Consider the following 18,109-nt stretch of genomic DNA (forward strand, 5'->3'; position numbering starts at 1 on the left):
CTAACTTCTTCATCCTTGGCTCTACGATGGAGTTGACAGTGAGATGGGGAGTATAAACCAATTTGAAAGAATAGTTTCAATAGAATGTTTTGATATTCTCTGTGAAATATGTTTAGATATGTGTGTTAAGAATAATTGGTAAAAGTAATCATTTATCATGTAGTTAATGAACTGAACTAAACTGTTGTTCTGATCTGTTCTTTCGAGGTTATCATGAAAAGTGGCATCAGACGGTATCTTAATGCATGGAAGAGATAATTTGGACCGAATGGCGTGTGTACCTCAAAACCCCCTCTAACTGGCTGAAGAAGAGTGACAAAGGCATTGAAGGAGGCTTTCCAAACCACTTCTACCGAGAGAAAAGAACCAAGCCAGAAATTGGTGTACAGTATCAGATCTAAGCTCTCATACTGTGAGAGTCCACTTGGAGTGATCATGGAGAAAGATCTGTTCTAACATTTTCTTATGATGCTGGTATATTGGTTGACAAATGGACAAGACACGAGTGGTAAAGATGAGACATTGAAATTGGGACATTATCATGGGCCGTCCACTTTGAACTGTAAAGCTATCTGAAGAAAAACGAAGATGCCAGAAGATGCCGTACCTGTGTAAGGGGGGTTTAATCAACTGTGCCATTAAAATTGTTTATACTTTTGTGGTATCAGGTTGATTGAAGAGGTCTACACCATGTAAATTGTAGTAATTTAGATTAAGAATGCATTGAGATACTGATCTGTATTAAAATCATGATTAAAAAAGTTAATAGTAGAATTATGGGATAATTATACTGTATGTAAATCTGCTAATATTGATGTGTGTTAAATTGAGGTTTTTATTTTGAGTGATAAGACAAATTTGAATCACTGAGGAGTGCTATTCTAAATATTGGTTTGATAAATAGTTGGGTTGTTACTTATGATTTGGAATATGAATTATTTCAATGACCTATTCTCTATTCCTAAGTATATTTCTGAGCATGAGTACTTAGAGGGATGTCTGTCCTATATGTTGTGAGGAGCCCTGTGTTTAGACACTGGTTCTCATGTAACTTAAAGAGCATAAATATGTTATGTTTTTATTTTCCTCAAATGGATTATTCTGTGTTATTAAACATGTGCAAGTTTGTTTTGTAGAATAAAGGTTGTAAACTTAGTTCCAGAAGGGAGAAAGCTTACATATAAGCTATTTGACATTGAGGGGATTTGAATTTTTAAATATTGAGTATGTAATTAATATTCTGATTCTTCAGAAGGGACTGAGTTCCTTGAGAGGGGAATGTCGTGGAATAATCAGAATTTGTTGGTAACATATGTGAGATGTTTTATATTCATCATATGTTTGTAAATTACTTCTCATCAAGAATGTTATTTTTGTATAATACTGTGGCAGGGTTGCAGTATCTGTTCTATGTCAAGACTAAGTTGTTTGGGCTAGAGAGAGGGGAGAGGTCAAGCATGTATCTCTTGGCTCCACAATGTCTGTGTGCCAGTCAGTGTGTCTCTGTGATCTTGTCAAGATAGGATTGGTTGTATTTAGAGTTGGTTGTATCTAAATGACAATTTGATATATGCCTGTTGATATGGAGGATTGGTTTATGGTTCTGGGGTTTGAGTAAGGAGACAAAGCTGAATGATTTATTATGTCTATGCTGTCTGACAATGTGTGTTCTTTGCTATTAAAGGATGGCAGTTGCAATGCAGAAGGGGCTCTCAGAGAATTCATGGTTATACACTGAATTGCCTGAGAGTCACAGGATTGTGATAGAGCTGATATAATTAAAGATGGACTTTGATAACTAACTCTGACTTGTGTGTGGTTTGCTCCCATTATTTGGTAAATAGAGGAAATTTCTATGACAGGTCTCAAGACCACTAGATGAAGAGTCCATGGGCCCCTTCTTCAATTGTAAGAAACTCAAGTCAACTTTTAAACTTGAGTACAATAGAGTACAGTATAGCATAGTACTGTAGAATACAGTACAGCATATTATAGACATCTATGTTTTGGCCAATTAGATGTCAAAGTTTGATATCTTGGAGGATTGAAGCCCCCCCCTGCTGGCTATGAATCTCAATACTTTAAAAACATTCTCCTGAAGTGTGCACTTGTCCACATGGTGGTCCTCTGTAGCTCAGTTGGTAGAGCATGGGACATGCAACTTTTAAAATATAGATAACCTCAATGGCGCTGCCCATGCCGTCACAGACGCCAAGATGAGAAAGTGTTTTAAAATGTTTTTATTACAAAAATCATGAATTGCTTTATTTTCAAACTTGAAGTTTAGGAGTCAGAGTTTGGGACAGCCACCTTAATATAAATAGGTGTATAAACAATGACTTTGTACAATATTAATTTAACAATATGTTTTTTAATGCCTTGAATTGCATTAGAACACATCATTATGTAAATAAATGTCCCATGTTTGAAGAGTTGTTTGTTGTTTATCGTTTTTTGGGGGTGGGACTAATTTGCACCCATATACATACTTTAGCCCTCATTCTTCTAATTTGTATATTTCTACATTGTAGAATAATAGTGAAGACATTAAAACTATGAAATAACACATATGGAATCGTGTAGTAACCAAAAAAATTATGTTAAACAAATCAAAATATATTTTAGATTATTCAAAGTAGCCACCCTTTGCCTTGACAGCTTTGCAAATTCTTGGCATTGCCTCAACCACCCTCACTAACAGTCTTGAAGGAGTTCCCACAAATGTTAAGTATTTGTTGGCTGCTTTTCCTTCACTCCGCGGTCTAACTCATCCCAAACCATCTCAATTGGGTTGAAGTCGGGTGATTGTAGAGGCCAGGTCATCTGATGCAGCACTCCATCACTCTCGTTTTTGGTCAAATAGCCCTTACACAGCCTGGTGGTGTGTTGGGTCATTGTCCTGTGGAAAAACAAATGATAGTCCCACTAAGAGCAAACCAGATGGCATGGCATTTCGCTGCAGAATGCTGTGGTAGCCATGCTGGTTAAGTGTACCTTGAATTCTAAATAAGTCACACAGTGTCACCAGCAAAGCACCACCACACCTCCTCATCCATGCTTCACGGTAGGAACTACACATGGAGATCATCCGTTCACCTACTCTTCTGCATCTCACAAAGACACAGTGGTTGGAACCAAAAATCTCAAATTTGGACATATTTCCACCGGTCTAATGTCCATTGCTTGTGTTTTTTGGCCCAAGCAAGTCTCTTCTTCTTATTGGTCCTTTAGTAATGGTTTCTTTGCAGTAATTTGACCATGTAGGTCTGATTCACACTGTCTCCTCTGAACAGTTGATATTGAGATGTGTCTGTTACTTGAACTCTGTGAAGCATTTATTTGGGATACAATTTCTGAGGCTGGTAACTCTAATGAACTTATCCTCTGCAGCAGAGGTAACTCTGGATCTTCCGTTCCTGTGGCGGTCCTCATGAGAGCCAGTTGCATCATAGCGCTTGATGGTTTTTGCGACTGCACTTTAAAATCTTTCAAAGTTCGTGAAATATTCTGGATTGACTGACCTTTGTCTTAAAGTAATGATGGACTGTCATTTCTCTTTGCTTATTATTTGAGCTGTTCTTGCCATAATATGGACTTGGTCTTTTACCAAATAGGGCTATCTTCTGTAAACTACCCCTACCTTGTCACAACAACTGATTGGCACAAATGCATTATGAAGGAAAGAAATTCCATTAAAATTAGCTTTTAACAAGGCACACCTGTTAAATGAAATGCATTCCAGGTGACCATCTCATGAAACTGGTTGAGAGAATGCCAAGAGTATGCAAAGCTGTTAAGGCAAAGGGTGGCTATTTTGAAGAATGTCAAATATAAAATATATTTGGATTTGTTCAACACTCTTTTGGTTACTACATGATTCCATGTGTTATTTCATAGTTTTGATGTCTTCACTATTATTCTACAATGTGGAAAATAGTTTAAAAAAAAGTAAAACCTATGAATGAGTAGGTGTATCCAACTTTTGACTGGTACCGTATATGGAAATATTACCCACCGCAAAATAATCCAAGGGTGTGAACACTTATGTAAAGAACGATATGTATGACTACCAATACAGAGAAGTAATTGCTATTGGCTCAAACTGATCGAAAAATGTTAACTTCTTAATATCAATGGTCAATCTGTCTTTTGAAATCCTGTAACACTTTATTAGAGAGCTCCTGATCTTACCTGGAAGAAATGGGGGACGTCCTCTATGTGTGGAAGCTGCCTAGCCTCTGTTTCAGTCATCTTCAGCTCATCGAGCTCCTTCTCGAGTGTCTGTATGAGTCCCTCAGCCTCACTCACCATCTCCTTCTCTTTGGCTTGGATCCACTCTCTCACCTCTGAGCACCTTGTCTCAATCAATTTGGTGAAGAACCTCTCACCGTCTTCCAGTGTAGCCTGAGATAAGCACTGTCAAAAGACAGAGAGCGAGAAAGAGTCGTCCATTTCAAGGTGTTTGTCTCAGAAAGTTTGGTAAGCATCTGCTTTGTTCCGACTCTCCATACTTCCCCCAAAGTATGGACTTGCATACTCCCTGTCTTGATTATAATTGAAATGCATTGAATTGGAGGGAGTTAAATCCATCATTGTTAAATCCATTACGGGGAGTGTGCAACTGCACACTTTGGGAGAACGGTGGAGAATAACAGAGCCATGGGATGAATATCAATTGTACTTGCTCGATTCCTCATTGAAGGAGAAGAAACTCCGGACCTTATACAGAATGACGTGATTCACCTGACAGGACCAGAGTTTTTCTAATCAGGTCACATGGTTTAAAAAAACCTTCTGGAAAAACTCGTGGCCTTGGGGAAGATGAAAACCCTGTCAAGTTGCTGCAACCTTGAACTTGTTCATATGAATGATCTTTTAAAAGCAGGACTGGGGGGGGGGGGTGCATAATATGTTAGACTACGCAGCTTCTGATGTAAGTAGCTTAGTTGATTAAACTGAAAAATTGTCTTGTTTCCATGCAATATAGCGTGTCAGATCGCAAATGTATAGGTGTATAGGCTGTCACGTGTATGTAAGAGTTTTTGCTTGTTTTTGTTGGGAGTGATGTGTTATCAGCTTGTTAAATAAATACCAGAGCAAAGTGGAGAGCGCGACTTGAGCTTGTTGCGTTGTGCCCGATACCTGTGATTTCCGTGAATCTGATTGGTCAAGATATTCAAAGAGCCTGCAGCAGCACTCCAATGTGAAGGTTAGAGAAAATGTGCGAGAGTTGACAAATCATGAGGCAAATCGGTAACAAAAAAAAACAGAACCTCTTTTTAACACTTAACTCTGTGCAATAGAAATTCTTATTTTCGTTACAAAACGTTTTGCAATGGAATCCGACTAATGAATACACCCCTGATGTCTGACCTTTAGAGACTCCACTTCCTGTCTCAGTTTCTGTAGCTCCTCCTCTCTCTCCTGGATTATCTGCTGGCATGTTTTAAAGGGCACACTAACCTTTTTCTGTGGACAAACATACAGACAGTTGTAATTGGCATCACACAATGGACCAAAACATATCCCTTTGTGATACATACATCAGCATGGTCTTTATTCAGGTTGAAATATGTCTATCTACACCAGCTGATGGGTAAAGCCTGCAACATTTCTATGTACCTCTTATCCTTAGCCTATTACGGTATCCCATGAATACCTTCTTGGTAGCCCGCCCTGCAGAGTCTGTCTCATGGTCTTCAGCTTTCAGCTTATCATCATGAGGATATACGTTCTCCTGTAGTGGTGTAAATATGCTAACCAGCTCCTGTTGCTTCATGGGTGATGACTTATAATGAGGCCGCAAAACAGGTTCCGTATCTGCAGGTCCAGTGTGATCGTCAGCATCATCGTCAGCTTGCAGTCTGATCTTCTCCATCTTTTCAGCAAGCTGGGTTATTTCGGTCTAGAGAGAAAATGCGTACACACCCCCCCACCACACACACAACATTATTAATATTACATAAAAGACAATGAAATAATGAATCAATTATAGAACTTTACAGAACTGTAATTCCTGAAATGGATGCATATGTAGCAGTGTGATGTTGTTCCCCTAAATTATGCACCAAGTTGCACACAAGGACCAATTCAAATAGACCAGGTCAAGAGAGGATGTTAATAATTTGATAATAATAATAATTATTCAGTGTATTTTTTTTATTTCATTACAGCTGCATAGCTAACGTTTTTCTTTGGTGGTGTACACGTTTTCATATCAATATTGTACATACATGTGATTGTAAAAGTTTTGTATATTTTGGTTTGGTCCATCGCGGGTTATCTGTATTTCCATACCCCCTTATTGTTCTCTTTTGCCTGAACTTCAGCTAGCAAGGTATGTTGTCCTTGGCTCCGAAATTGTTTAATATAAAACCGTCATAATGTTACACAATGTACTGTTATGCTACCATAAGTTTGTTACAATGTGGATAATATAAAGATTTATGTTAACAAGTTTCACAAAGCTTGCTAACTAGGATATCTATTGTAACTTGTGAGTACTTTGGACAGTGTTTGAGTGGGTGCCTGAGAGCTAGGACCGCGCCAAGGGTTAACATAATGTGTGTTGTCTCTTTGTGTGCAGGTATGTCTTTTACTTTGTCCGAATTATGTTCTGTATCATTTTGCTTGTATTGTATGGTGTGCTGTTGTGCATTGAATGTGTGCACGCAGCACCTGTTATTTCCTTTTGGGGCTCTTTTGCTTGACCTTCAGCTAGCAAGGCGCCTGAGAGCTAGGACCGCGCCAAGGGTTAACATAATGTGTGTTGTCTCTTCGTGTGCAGGGCAAGTAAACAAATAATTCAACTAGCAGACCTCCAGTTGTGGCAGCGTCCTAATTAAAAGTACACAACGCAGAACGAACCACGCAACACATACAAACTACATATTACGGCTTTAGAGCATAGAGCAAAAAAAAGAGACAACCAGGAAGTTAGATATGGATATTAAAATAAGAAAGAAGAATAACTGGTCATACCTTTCGGAGATCCATCACATTTTGCAGCATGCTTGTGATTCTGGGGGAAGTTGTCCTATTCTTCACAATCTTCTCAATCTGGTTGCAGTACTCATCCATTCTGGGCTGTGGAAGTAGACAGCCCAAGTGAATGCTTTTGACTGATTTATAGATTTGAATCTATTGGATGAATCTATCAGATCATCTGTGATAAAAAATGATGCACTGTACTAATTAAATGCCATTGATTTTGCTATCATGGATTTTGAATAAAAAAGATAAAAAACAGACAGATGGGAGTAATGGACAGAGAGAGACAATGTTGTACCCTGGCCAATTCCTTGCCGATGGTGGAGAGTAAGGTGCACAAACACTCCAGCGAATCCTCGTCGTGGTTCTTCAACAGCTTTACGATGGTGTCGTGCATGATGGCCTTCGTAATCATCTTCAACCTGTACAACTCGCACATGAACTGGATATTGCCTAGAGACTGCCTCCGACCCTTGGCCTTGACCTCCTCCAGCTCTTCCCTCAGTTGCTGGCCGTCCTCCTCCTGGAAGGAATCAGTAAACAAATTAAACTATACCATTTGTGACTAGTTAGATTTTCCAATTATCAATTCAGGGGAAGAACACCATGCAAGGTTAAGGCACATAATCAATGATGCATTAGAGGATCAGTGAAATGCTGAGGGATTAATATAATTTAGATCAGAATTTCTCAAAGTGTTGGTCTATAATGTAATGGGCAGTGCGTCTAAAGAGATGAATGTGATACCTTGGTGATGGCGTCCATCTTCTTCTGCAAGATTTCATGACTGTCCCTCCCCATGTTCTCAAAGTCTGTCTTGACTCGGTTCAGAAGTATCTTGCGGAAATTTAATGTCCCTCCTGGTACGGCAGCCATGGGTACTTTGAGCTGAGGGGGCAAGATATGCAAGGGGGGTGGGGTAAAAACAAATTGGTGGGTGTGGTGCAGCAGGGCCAAGCCAGCACCAGGAATGTTGGCTTGGGGAACAAGCTCCAGCTGAGCACTGTTCCCTTACAAGGGTGTGGCTACACTCTAATTGACTACATAAAGACTTAAAGGTGTGCAACTCTCACCGCTGGGTAGAGCAGAATGGCTGAGACCTTTATTCATGCTTTTGTTTTCTAAATTTAACATCTAAGAGCCAGGATTTCATTTGCATTTTCTTACTATAAGCATCTTTGTTTACACCTGGCTCCTGTGCATTTACCTTTGAATCATTGCCTATGCCCGACTCCTTAGACCAGGAATCAGCAATTAGATTCAGCCGCGGGCTGATTTTTTTATCTTTATAGGATGGTCGGGGGCCGGAACCTAATTAGTATTAGTGACCGTAATTATAAATAAAAGACCCGCCAGTTGGGGAACACTGCCCTAGAAAGTGTTAAACCCTTTGCACTGTAACAGTTGATTAAAGGCAAAACCTGTAAGATTTCCAACTGTTCTCCATGTCTGGTCATTGGCATTTGACAAAAAAAATAGCAATCACCTCTGTGAGAGACAGACAAAATACAGACAGACGGAGAATTGTACAGATACAGACTTACCCCCATGAGGTAGTGGCACATGTTGGCATAGACCACAGAGCTGGCAGGGTGTGATATGGCCCTCTCATATATGAGGTCAGTGATGGCCCTCAGTTTGCCCTCTGTGTTAATGGTGAACTCAGTTATTGCATTCATTGATTGCTGAAAGTTGTTTTGAGTCACCCTATCCAGGATGTCATCCATTTGGGCATACAGTTCCTGTGTCTTCCCTGGCTCTGGATCCTGAAACTCCTAAAAGTTATAAGTTGGGGGCAGGTGAGCCAGTCACATTCAGACATTCAAGTTATCAGCATGATATCACCAATAATATTAAATCAGGAGGGTATTACTGAACACACATGTACAGACTGTGTACATGCAGTGGTTCCTCTTTTAAAACTTGCAGCGTACTGAGGCGCAGCTTGCATGGTGCTGCAGAATTCTATGGCACGTTATTTAAGTGTGCACCACTGGTATCATTAATGCTAAGTTTGTGCTAGTTTGACCACCAGAGGGCATCTTTGAGAAGCATTTGATAACTTTCAATAACATCTGTACTAGACAATGCGAGCGCGCTGGAGACCAGGGTTAAATTCCCAAGAATTTGTTCTTAACTGATTCCATACGTGTTATTTCACAGTTGTGATGTATTCACTGTTATTCTACAATATGGAAAATAGTAAAAATAAAGAAACACTGGAATGAGTAGGTGTGTCCAAACTTTTGACTGGAACTTGCTTAATTAATTTGCTTAATATTATGGTGTTTCTATTCCAAGGAAAACGAAAAACCCTCTGGGTTTCCATTAGGATGAAACCGAAATCATGGCGCTGTACAATGTTATTTTAATGTTAGGTTGGGATTACAGTACTGGACTATTTAGCTAAAAATCCAGTCTCCTGCGGGCACGCGGGAGACTGGGGTTCAATTCCCCGATGGGGAGGAAGGACTTGGCTGTCCTTGTGAATAAGATTTTGTTCATAACTGACTTGCCTAGTTTAAAAAAAGGTTACACTAAGAGCATAACATTTCTACACCCTAATTTTCTAATTCTAGTCTAACTAATACCCAAACGGAGATTCAGTGAAAATAAAGACCTTATTGATTTATCAAGACCAGTCCCCATGCTTGTCTCAGAGCAGCGCAAAACGGTGCTAAAATAGTTGAAGGCCATTGCTTCAAATTCTATTGCTTCTATCTTCAATATGCTCTTTAAATAAACAAGACCTACACCACTTTTAACAGCACATTACTCAACACTAGTGAGAATCATGTTGCCTACGGTAGGCCTACAGTATATCGAAAAATATGACGTGACTCTCTGCCAATAATTGCATATAGAGAATTGGAGGATATTTCTGTAATTCAGTGATATTTATTCCCATAGTAATTTGGATCCATAACTAAATAAACATTGGCATTTTGAAAGAGTATTTTTATCATTATTTTATTAATGAAAGCATAAAGATACCATTATTAGTTACATTGTTTAGGTTTGAACGTGCAGACTGGCACTAAGAAAAGAACAGTGGGAACGTTTCCCAAGTCAGCGCCATTATTAGTGCAATGCCCCTTAAAGTGTTGCCAGTGTGGTGGCCCCCCCCCCTCTCCTCCCTTCCCTTCCCTATGGGCTACTTCTGTGCGCAGCTCTGCTGCCCATGCCGTGCCCCCTGTCCTCGTGCCTTAAACCTTACGCGCTTTCAGTGGATGCAGCTGGAGAACTGCAAGGCAGTCCCATTGTGACCCACTCGGGTGCCATGATCAATATGACCAATATATATTGTCCTGCTAATAACAGGGTTAATAATATATCTGTGAGAATATCCAACAGGCTTTTATATAATTATAAATTAATAATAATAATTGCTTTGTTTAAAAAATAACAATATTTTGGAGATGATTTTGTTCTCAAATAACATAAAATGAGCGAGAAAAAGGAAATTCTTGAACATGGGGTGAGACATTGTTACTAATTTGTAAATAAAGTCAGTTTGTTATTTACAATGATTTATTTCTGTTTTTAAGAGGGAGAAAAACCTACTGTCATCTCTTGCGTCTCCCAGTCAAGAGCGGCACGGGTATTGAACCAGCATCTGTAGCAACACAGCTTGTGTCTTAGAACATTGCGCCATTCAGGCGTGACCTGTCGGGAGTGGCCTACAGCAAAGAGCAAAATGATCCTAACAAAATAAAGTAATAAAAAGCTAAGTGTAACAACAGTTTAAGTAAGTAATAATGTAGTCGTGTACAATTACCAGTTTCTATTTAGGTTTATGTCACCCATTCATTGTCAGTTAGAGACACAGTAGGACACAAAAGCACAATCAGTGCTCTAACTCCCCCTTGCTCTGGTCTGGAGCAATGAAGTGGTGATGCAGGGTACCATACTAAACCACAAATTACCACTTAGTCCAGCGGTGTAAGCTCACAACTTTTAAAGGAGGAACCACTGTACTAACTTGCCAGAGCTTACCAAGTCCTGTCCGCTGGAAGAGGGAGCTGGTGACTGGGCTTCTTGTTTGCGTGTCTTGCTCCCACTCATCTTTTTCTGTTGGCAAACACGCAGTGGTATTGAGGCAATAATACTGTGGTATTAGAACATTATTCTCTGTGTGATATACACTCTTCCTGAATCTTGGATTGTTCTTGAACAGTGTCTCTGCCTGTTCTGGTAGATGGATGGGGTCTGTGTAATCTTCACATGACCTCCAAAGTACATTGTACAAAGTAGGCTACAGCTATTATTTCATAATAAGTCACATTTCTTTCTACATCTCCTCTATGTAGTTGAGTCACTGTAGACAGGAAATAGTTATTATCCATACCTTGTTCATGCTGACCAGGTGCTGATTTCTCAGCATATGTTTGCGGAGTATCTCCTCAGTATGTTTCCTCAGTCTTTCCTCAGTATATGACTTGGAGTATATGACTATGTTTCCAGATCCAGTGTCATCAGCTTGCAGTCCAGTTTTTTCTATTTCTTCCACCACTTCATCAAGATTGGTGTTTGTATATAGCGCAGGTCTTGGGGTGTAGGTCTGTCTGCACTTAAGGCAGATGTGGTAGGGATCATTTTGGTGATCCTGAACCCAGTTACCAATACAGACTTTACAGTAACTCTGTCCACAGGGAATACTCAGCGGATCCAGTAAACCTACACAGATTAGACAATTTAACTTTTTTTTATTCAAAATATCTATAGTTTCAGCCACCCTACTACAGCGAATTCGATACATACCAGTGTTAGATCTTTGCTATTACTACCAAGACTCGGTGTAATCTACTACTGTCTCAGCTCAGCTGTTGGTTTCAATTCTCTGGAATCGTGAAAGGGGAGTGGCTTTCATATGTCAGGAAGAGGGGGGTGAGCTGCAGTGTTGCCATGTTCGTAGTTTTTCTGTAAATTGGGCTACTTTGAAAACGATGTCGCGGGTGAAACTGTATTGGTAGAGGGTTTTAGGGCTATTTCTAAGTTGCACCGCGGCCGCCATGGCATTTATCTTAAAATACATATATTTCAATGTGACCTGCTCTTGACTGTCAAGCAGTGATACAGGCTGTTGTTGAGTGAGGGCCGGGTGTGTTGAGAGAGCACTTACAAGTAACGTGAGGCACGTGATCAAGAGGAGAGCAGCACACGCGCAAATTGTGGCAACTTTGTACCAGTTGTAGGTAGGCTATTTAGATTGTCATTATGGTGACAGCTATTTCCAAACCATTTTTCCATAAAATATATTAATACTCTGGAACTGATGCACATCAAGAAATAAGGGAGACAAAGCACTAGAAAACGACGTTGGGCGCACTAGAGCGCATACTATTTACCAGTCAAATGTTTGGACACACCTAATCATTCAAGGGTTTTTCTTTCGTTTTACATCGTAGAATAATAGTGAAGACATCAACACTATGAAATAACACATATAGAATCATGTAGAAACCAAAAGTGTTAAACAAATTATTCAAAGTAGCCACTCTTTGCCTTGACCGCTTTGCACGCGCTTGGTATTCTCACAACCAGCTTCAAGAGGTAGGTACCTGGAATGTGTTTTGTCTTGTTAAAAGTTAGTTTGTGGAATTTAATTCCTTCTTAATGCGTTTGAGTCAATCAGTTGTTGTGACAAATTCTTATTTACAATGATGGCCTACCACGGCCGGCGCTTTGTCAATTGCGCACCGCCCTAATGGGACTCCCAATCACACCCGGATGTGATGCAGCCTGGATTCAAACCAGAGACTGCAGCGACGCCTCCTGCCCTGAGATGCAGTATCTTAGACCGCTGCGCCACTTGGGAGCCAAAAATAAGGAAAGAGAAACAGTTGTAACGGTTTTGACTTGAGGTTATTATTTATAGGGGTGCCAGGTAGGTTGTGCCTACCAGAGAAAACATTGGTTTCTCCTTTTAGTTTGGGAGGGAATGAGTCCCATCTGGTCCGTCAAGTCTACACCAATACAAAGGACTTATGTAAACTTCAGGAGGGAAATCAACTTTTCATAAACCCTTAAAACATTGAAAAGAACTTCAAAAACAACTGTATTCTTTTGCGTGGGTTGTATTAGCAACATCAATGGATTACACACACATAATAATATAACACAATGAGTTCTGGTTCCTCCAGAAATGTCCTGTACCTCGGGCCTAAAAAGAGTCCATCCCGGTAAAGGAGTTCAGTGAACTCAAGTGACTTTTGTCACGCAATGTTTGTCCGTTCATTCCGTGTAGCGTAAACCCAGTATTAAATCATACAATCAGTATAACAATAATTTTACCACAGAACTTTAAAGCGTATCAGCTCTTAGTAAGTCCTCAACTACATCTAACTACATAAATCATCACCGTATACATCATCTTAAAACAAATGAAATACCGTATACAAAAAGGTGGTGGTCAGTCAGACAATCCAATCCGCCAATAGATCTCCAGCGGAGAAAGGCCACGAAGAATGGAGAGGTGTAGTCCACGGACGCAAAGAGTGGATCCGATCCTGGGTAAACTCTCAGGCTACAAAACAAACCGAATAGAGAAGTTTCGGGAACACATCCTCAGTCACGTCTCCATCACAACCCCCCTTTTTGCGCAGCTGATGCTGGCTATTTAATTGGGAATTAAAGGGAAAGCACCCTATTGGAAGGAGAAGCACTGAGACGGTTCAGAATAATTCAGGGCCGTCACACAGTCCATCATTACTTTAAGACATGATGGTCAGTCAATCCGGAAAATGTCAAGAACTTTTCAAGTTTCTTCAAGTGTAGTTGCAAGGAAAGGAAGAACCAGAGTTACCTCTGCTGCAGAGGATAAGTTAGAGTTACCAGCCTCAAATTCCAGCCTAAATAAATGCTTCACACAGTTCAAGTAACAGACACATCTCAACATCAACTTTTCAGAGGAGACAGGCCTTCATGGTCCAATTTATGCAAAGAAACCACTACTAAAGGAAACCAATAATAAGACGAGACTTGCTTGGGCCAAAAAACATGCGCAATGGACATTAGACTGGTGGAAATCTGTCCTTTGGTCTGATGAGTCCAAATTTGAGATTTTTGGTTCCAACCTCTGTGTCTTTGTGAGATCTCCCTCCGCATGTGTGGTTCCCACCGTGAAGCATGGAGGTATGATGGTGTGGGGGTGCTTTGCTGGTGACATTGTCAGTGATTTGTTTAGAATTCTAATCAAATAAAATTGTATTTGTCACATGCACCGAATACAGCAGGTGTAGACCTTACAGTGAAATGCTTATTTACTAACGATGCAGTTTTAAGAAAAATAAGTGTTAAGTAAAAAATAGATAAGTAAACATTTATTTTTTGAATTATTTTGTGAGATGGTGGTAGAGTACAACTCTCTTATACTTTGCTTGAAAAAAATACATGAAAACAATGACTACATTTCCTTGTTTGCAGCTAACCTGTATGCTAACCAGAGCCATGTATGTGTAAAAAATAATAATACATATTTTGGATAAATAGCTAATCTGTCCCAGTTATTGTTTCGTTATTTTTCAGCTACAGTGGGGCAAAAAAGTATTTAGTCAGCCACCAATTGTGCAAGTTCTCCCACTTAAAAAGATGAGAGGCCTGTAATTTATCATAGGTACACTTCAACTATGACAGAAAAAAATGAGAAAAAATAAATATAATACATTTTTTAAAAATCAGGAAAATCACATTGTAGGATTTTTAATGAATTTATTTGCAAATTATGGTGGAAAATAAGTATTTGGTCAATAACAAAAGTTTATCTCAATACTTTGTTATATATTCTTTTTTGGCAATGACAGAGGTCAAACATTTTCTGTAAGTCTTCACAAGGTTTTCACACACTGTTGCTGGTATTTTGGCCCATTCCTCCATGCAGATCTCATCTAGAGCTGTGATGTTTTGGGGCTGTTGCTGGGCAACACGGACTTTCAACTCCCTCCAAAGATTTTCTATGGGGTTGAGATCTGGAGACTAGCTAGGCCACTCCAGGACCTTGAAATGCTTCTTACGAAGCCACTCCTTCGTTGCCCGGGCGGTGTGTTTGGGATCATTGTCATGCTGAAAGACCCAGCCACATTTCATCTTCAATGCCCCTGCTGATGGAAGGAGGTTTTCACTCAAAATCTCACGATACATGGCCCCATTCATTCTTTCCTTTACACGGATCAGTCGTCCTGGTCCCTTTGCAGAAAAACAGCCCCAAAGCATGATGTTTCCACCCCCATGCTTCACAGTAGGTATGGTGTTGTTTGGATGCAACTCAGCATTCTTTGTCCTCCAAACACGACGAGTTGAGTTTTTACCAAAAAGTTATATTTTGGTTTCATCTGACCATACGACATTCTCCCAATCTTCTTCTGGATCATCCAAATGCTCTCTAGCAAACTTCAGACGGGCCTGGACATGTACTGCCTTAAGCAGGGGGACACGTCTGGCACTGCAGGATTTGAGTCCCTGGCGGCGTAGTGTGTTACTGATGGTAGGCTTTGTTACTTTGGACCCAGCTCTCTGTTGGTCATTCACTAGGTCCCCCCGTGTGGTTCTGGGATTTTTACTCACCGTTCTTGTGATCATTTGACCCCACGGGGTGAGATCTTGCGTGGAGCCCCAGGTCGAGGGAGATTATCAGTGGTCTTGTATGTCTTCCATTTCCTAATAATTGCTCCCACAGTTGATTTCTTCAAACCAAGCTGCTTACCTATTGCAGATTCAGTCTTCCCAGTCTGGTGCAGGTCTACAATTTTGTTTCTGGTGTCCTTTGACAGCTCTTTGGTCTTGGCCATAGTGGAGTTTGGAGTGTGACTGTTTGAGGTTGTGGACAGGTGTCTTTTATACTGATAACAAGTTCAAACAGGTGCCATTAATACAGGTAACGAGTGAAGGACAGAGGAGCCTCTTAAAGAAGAAGTTACAGGTCTGTGAGAGCCAGAAATATTGTTTGTTTGTAGGTGACCAAATACTTATTTTCCACCATCATTTGCAAATAAATTAATTAAAAATCCTACAATGTGATTTTCTGGATTTTTTTTCTAAGTTTGTCTGTCATAGTTGAAGTGTACCTATGATGAAAATTAGAGGCCTCTCTCATCTTTTTAAGTGGGAGAACTTGCACAATTGGTGGATGACTAAATACGTTTTTTGCCCCACTGTATTTTGTTTGAACACCATGACCACAAGGTGCCAGCCTGCGTGGTAGCTAGGTGGATATTCCTGTCTCAGCCACTGCATTGGCTATCTTGTCAGCACGTATGGATGAATGCAGATGTCAGTCAATTATGTCGACCATGTCGACTATGGCGTACTGTATGTACAGTACGCCATAGTCGACATGTAATAATTACACTTTTTATGTGAGAATTGTTTTCCTCATCTAGCTACCAGATTTGAACTAGTTGCCTGCTTGATTATTGGAAGTTAATGTTTTACACAAAATTAACCTCTGTTTAACAGACGACATTATTGCTTGACTGATATCATTTATCTATGAATAAACAAGCACGGTCTATCGTATTGCTCGTTGATTGCGAACTAACAGTTTTGGACGTGGCTCACTAACCTCACATAGCTAGGTAATGAATGGATCTATTGGCTCACAACCGCCATCTGCGAGGTAATTTCGAGATTACACCAAGAAATAGCACTACGACATTTGCAATGATCATGTTAGTTGGAAAGTCTATTACACCAGTTCCTTACTGTAATGTCATTATGCGATTACTGATTTGCAAACACAGAGCACAACCATGCAGAGAACCCTAATAAAACCATGCACAGAACACAATTTTTTTCCATCTGGAACTAAATTTGTTTGCTATTGTGACATCATGGTGATCTCTCGTATTGGCTCGTTCTAGAATATATTATCATATTTCAATTAGGAAACGCCTACTCTGATCTTATTGCGTGTGCAATAACTCAATTCGCTCGTGTATTCCTTCCAAAAAACACAATTAAAAAAAAACTTTGGCAAAGGACAAAATCTGTTGGTAACATATTGTATTTTTAACAATGGAAATACATGGAAAGCAGGCGGGATCAGATGGGATCATTCTCTAGCCAATGAGACGGCAGACACTCTGAATTCATGTTTGTAATATTTTTGCCGAAATGCCACGTGCGTCCACTTATACCAGTGCATTCCTAACAACCTAACCACTACACAACTTCTATTCGATCAAATAAGCCTCACACAGCAAATTAGCAATTACATTTTTGTTGACCAAATTTGACACTCTCATTGACTTCTTGGTATTCTTTTCATGGACAGATTCCGGGAGGTAAACCCTCTCGTTTTGCCTTTTCTAGTCTGGAATTACCCACTCTGCTGGCAGCAGATCATTATGCTGGCAGTGCAAACACGGATTTATTTTCTTCAAAATAAGAGTCACCCTGCAAAAACGCTTAGCCTGGGAATATCGATTTTTGTTGTTGCACAGCATTGCAGCCACATAGGAAACAAATACAGATACAATTATTATTAATACCAGCATTCTTTTTTAAAGTTTACATAAATACTGGTATTTTTAAACCAATTATGTATATTTAAGGAATTTCCCTTTAATAACATAAGCTATCTACCAAGATAGTTCTCATCTATGTTATTCATAGCCGTCTATATAGCACCACACATCGATGCTGGCACTAAGACCGCACTCAACAAGCTTTATAAGGCCATAAGCAAACAAGAAAATGCTCATCCAGAAGCGGCGCTCCTAGTAGCCGGGAACTTTAACTTAGGGCTAGGCCCTTTTTTCTCAATTTCCGCCTGACTAACGTGCCCAAAGTAAACTGCCTGTTCCTCAGGCCTTTTTCCAATTGGTACCATTGGAAAGAAAACACTTTGAAGTTTGTAGAAATGTTAAAATAATGTAGGAGACTATAACATAATAGCTATGGTAGGAGAAAATCCAAAGAATAACCAACCTGAGTGTTTTGTTGTTGTTGAGAAGCCATGCTCTTACAATGGAAAGTATAGGGACATACTGAATTCCAGTTCCCATGATGCAATTCCTATGGCACATTTCCAAGGTTTTAGGCTTGTAACTTCCAAAATGAATAAGAAATATTAGTTTTAGTACAGGGACACAGTCTTGGAAATTCGTGTTTGGGCGCGCCA

At 39.9% G+C, this 18,109-nt stretch overlaps 1 protein-coding gene across 1 annotated transcript in view; it reads right to left on the bottom strand.

Moving 5' to 3' along the window:
• Positions 1-13,639, bottom strand: part of LOC139420495 (uncharacterized) — a 29,802-nt gene extending 16,163 nt beyond the window's left edge. Inside the window, exons 1-9 of the mRNA XM_071170701.1 lie at positions 11,339-13,639; positions 10,987-11,061; positions 8,535-8,756; positions 7,738-7,878; positions 7,289-7,513; positions 6,982-7,086; positions 5,660-5,905; positions 5,374-5,469; positions 4,192-4,416 (exon numbers count right to left, since the gene is read on the bottom strand). Of these exons, the coding sequence (XP_071026802.1) occupies positions 4,192-4,416; positions 5,374-5,469; positions 5,660-5,905; positions 6,982-7,086; positions 7,289-7,513; positions 7,738-7,878; positions 8,535-8,756; positions 10,987-11,061; positions 11,339-11,749 (1,746 nt within the window). The 5' untranslated portion in view covers positions 11,750-13,639. The remainder of the gene's footprint in view (positions 1-4,191; positions 4,417-5,373; positions 5,470-5,659; positions 5,906-6,981; positions 7,087-7,288; positions 7,514-7,737; positions 7,879-8,534; positions 8,757-10,986; positions 11,062-11,338) is intronic.
• Between the last annotated feature and the right edge of the window lie 4,470 nt (positions 13,640-18,109).

This window comes from Oncorhynchus clarkii, chromosome 11 (assembly GCF_045791955.1).
Source record: "Oncorhynchus clarkii lewisi isolate Uvic-CL-2024 chromosome 11, UVic_Ocla_1.0, whole genome shotgun sequence".
NCBI classification, from domain to species: Eukaryota; Metazoa; Chordata; class Actinopteri; order Salmoniformes; family Salmonidae; genus Oncorhynchus; species Oncorhynchus clarkii.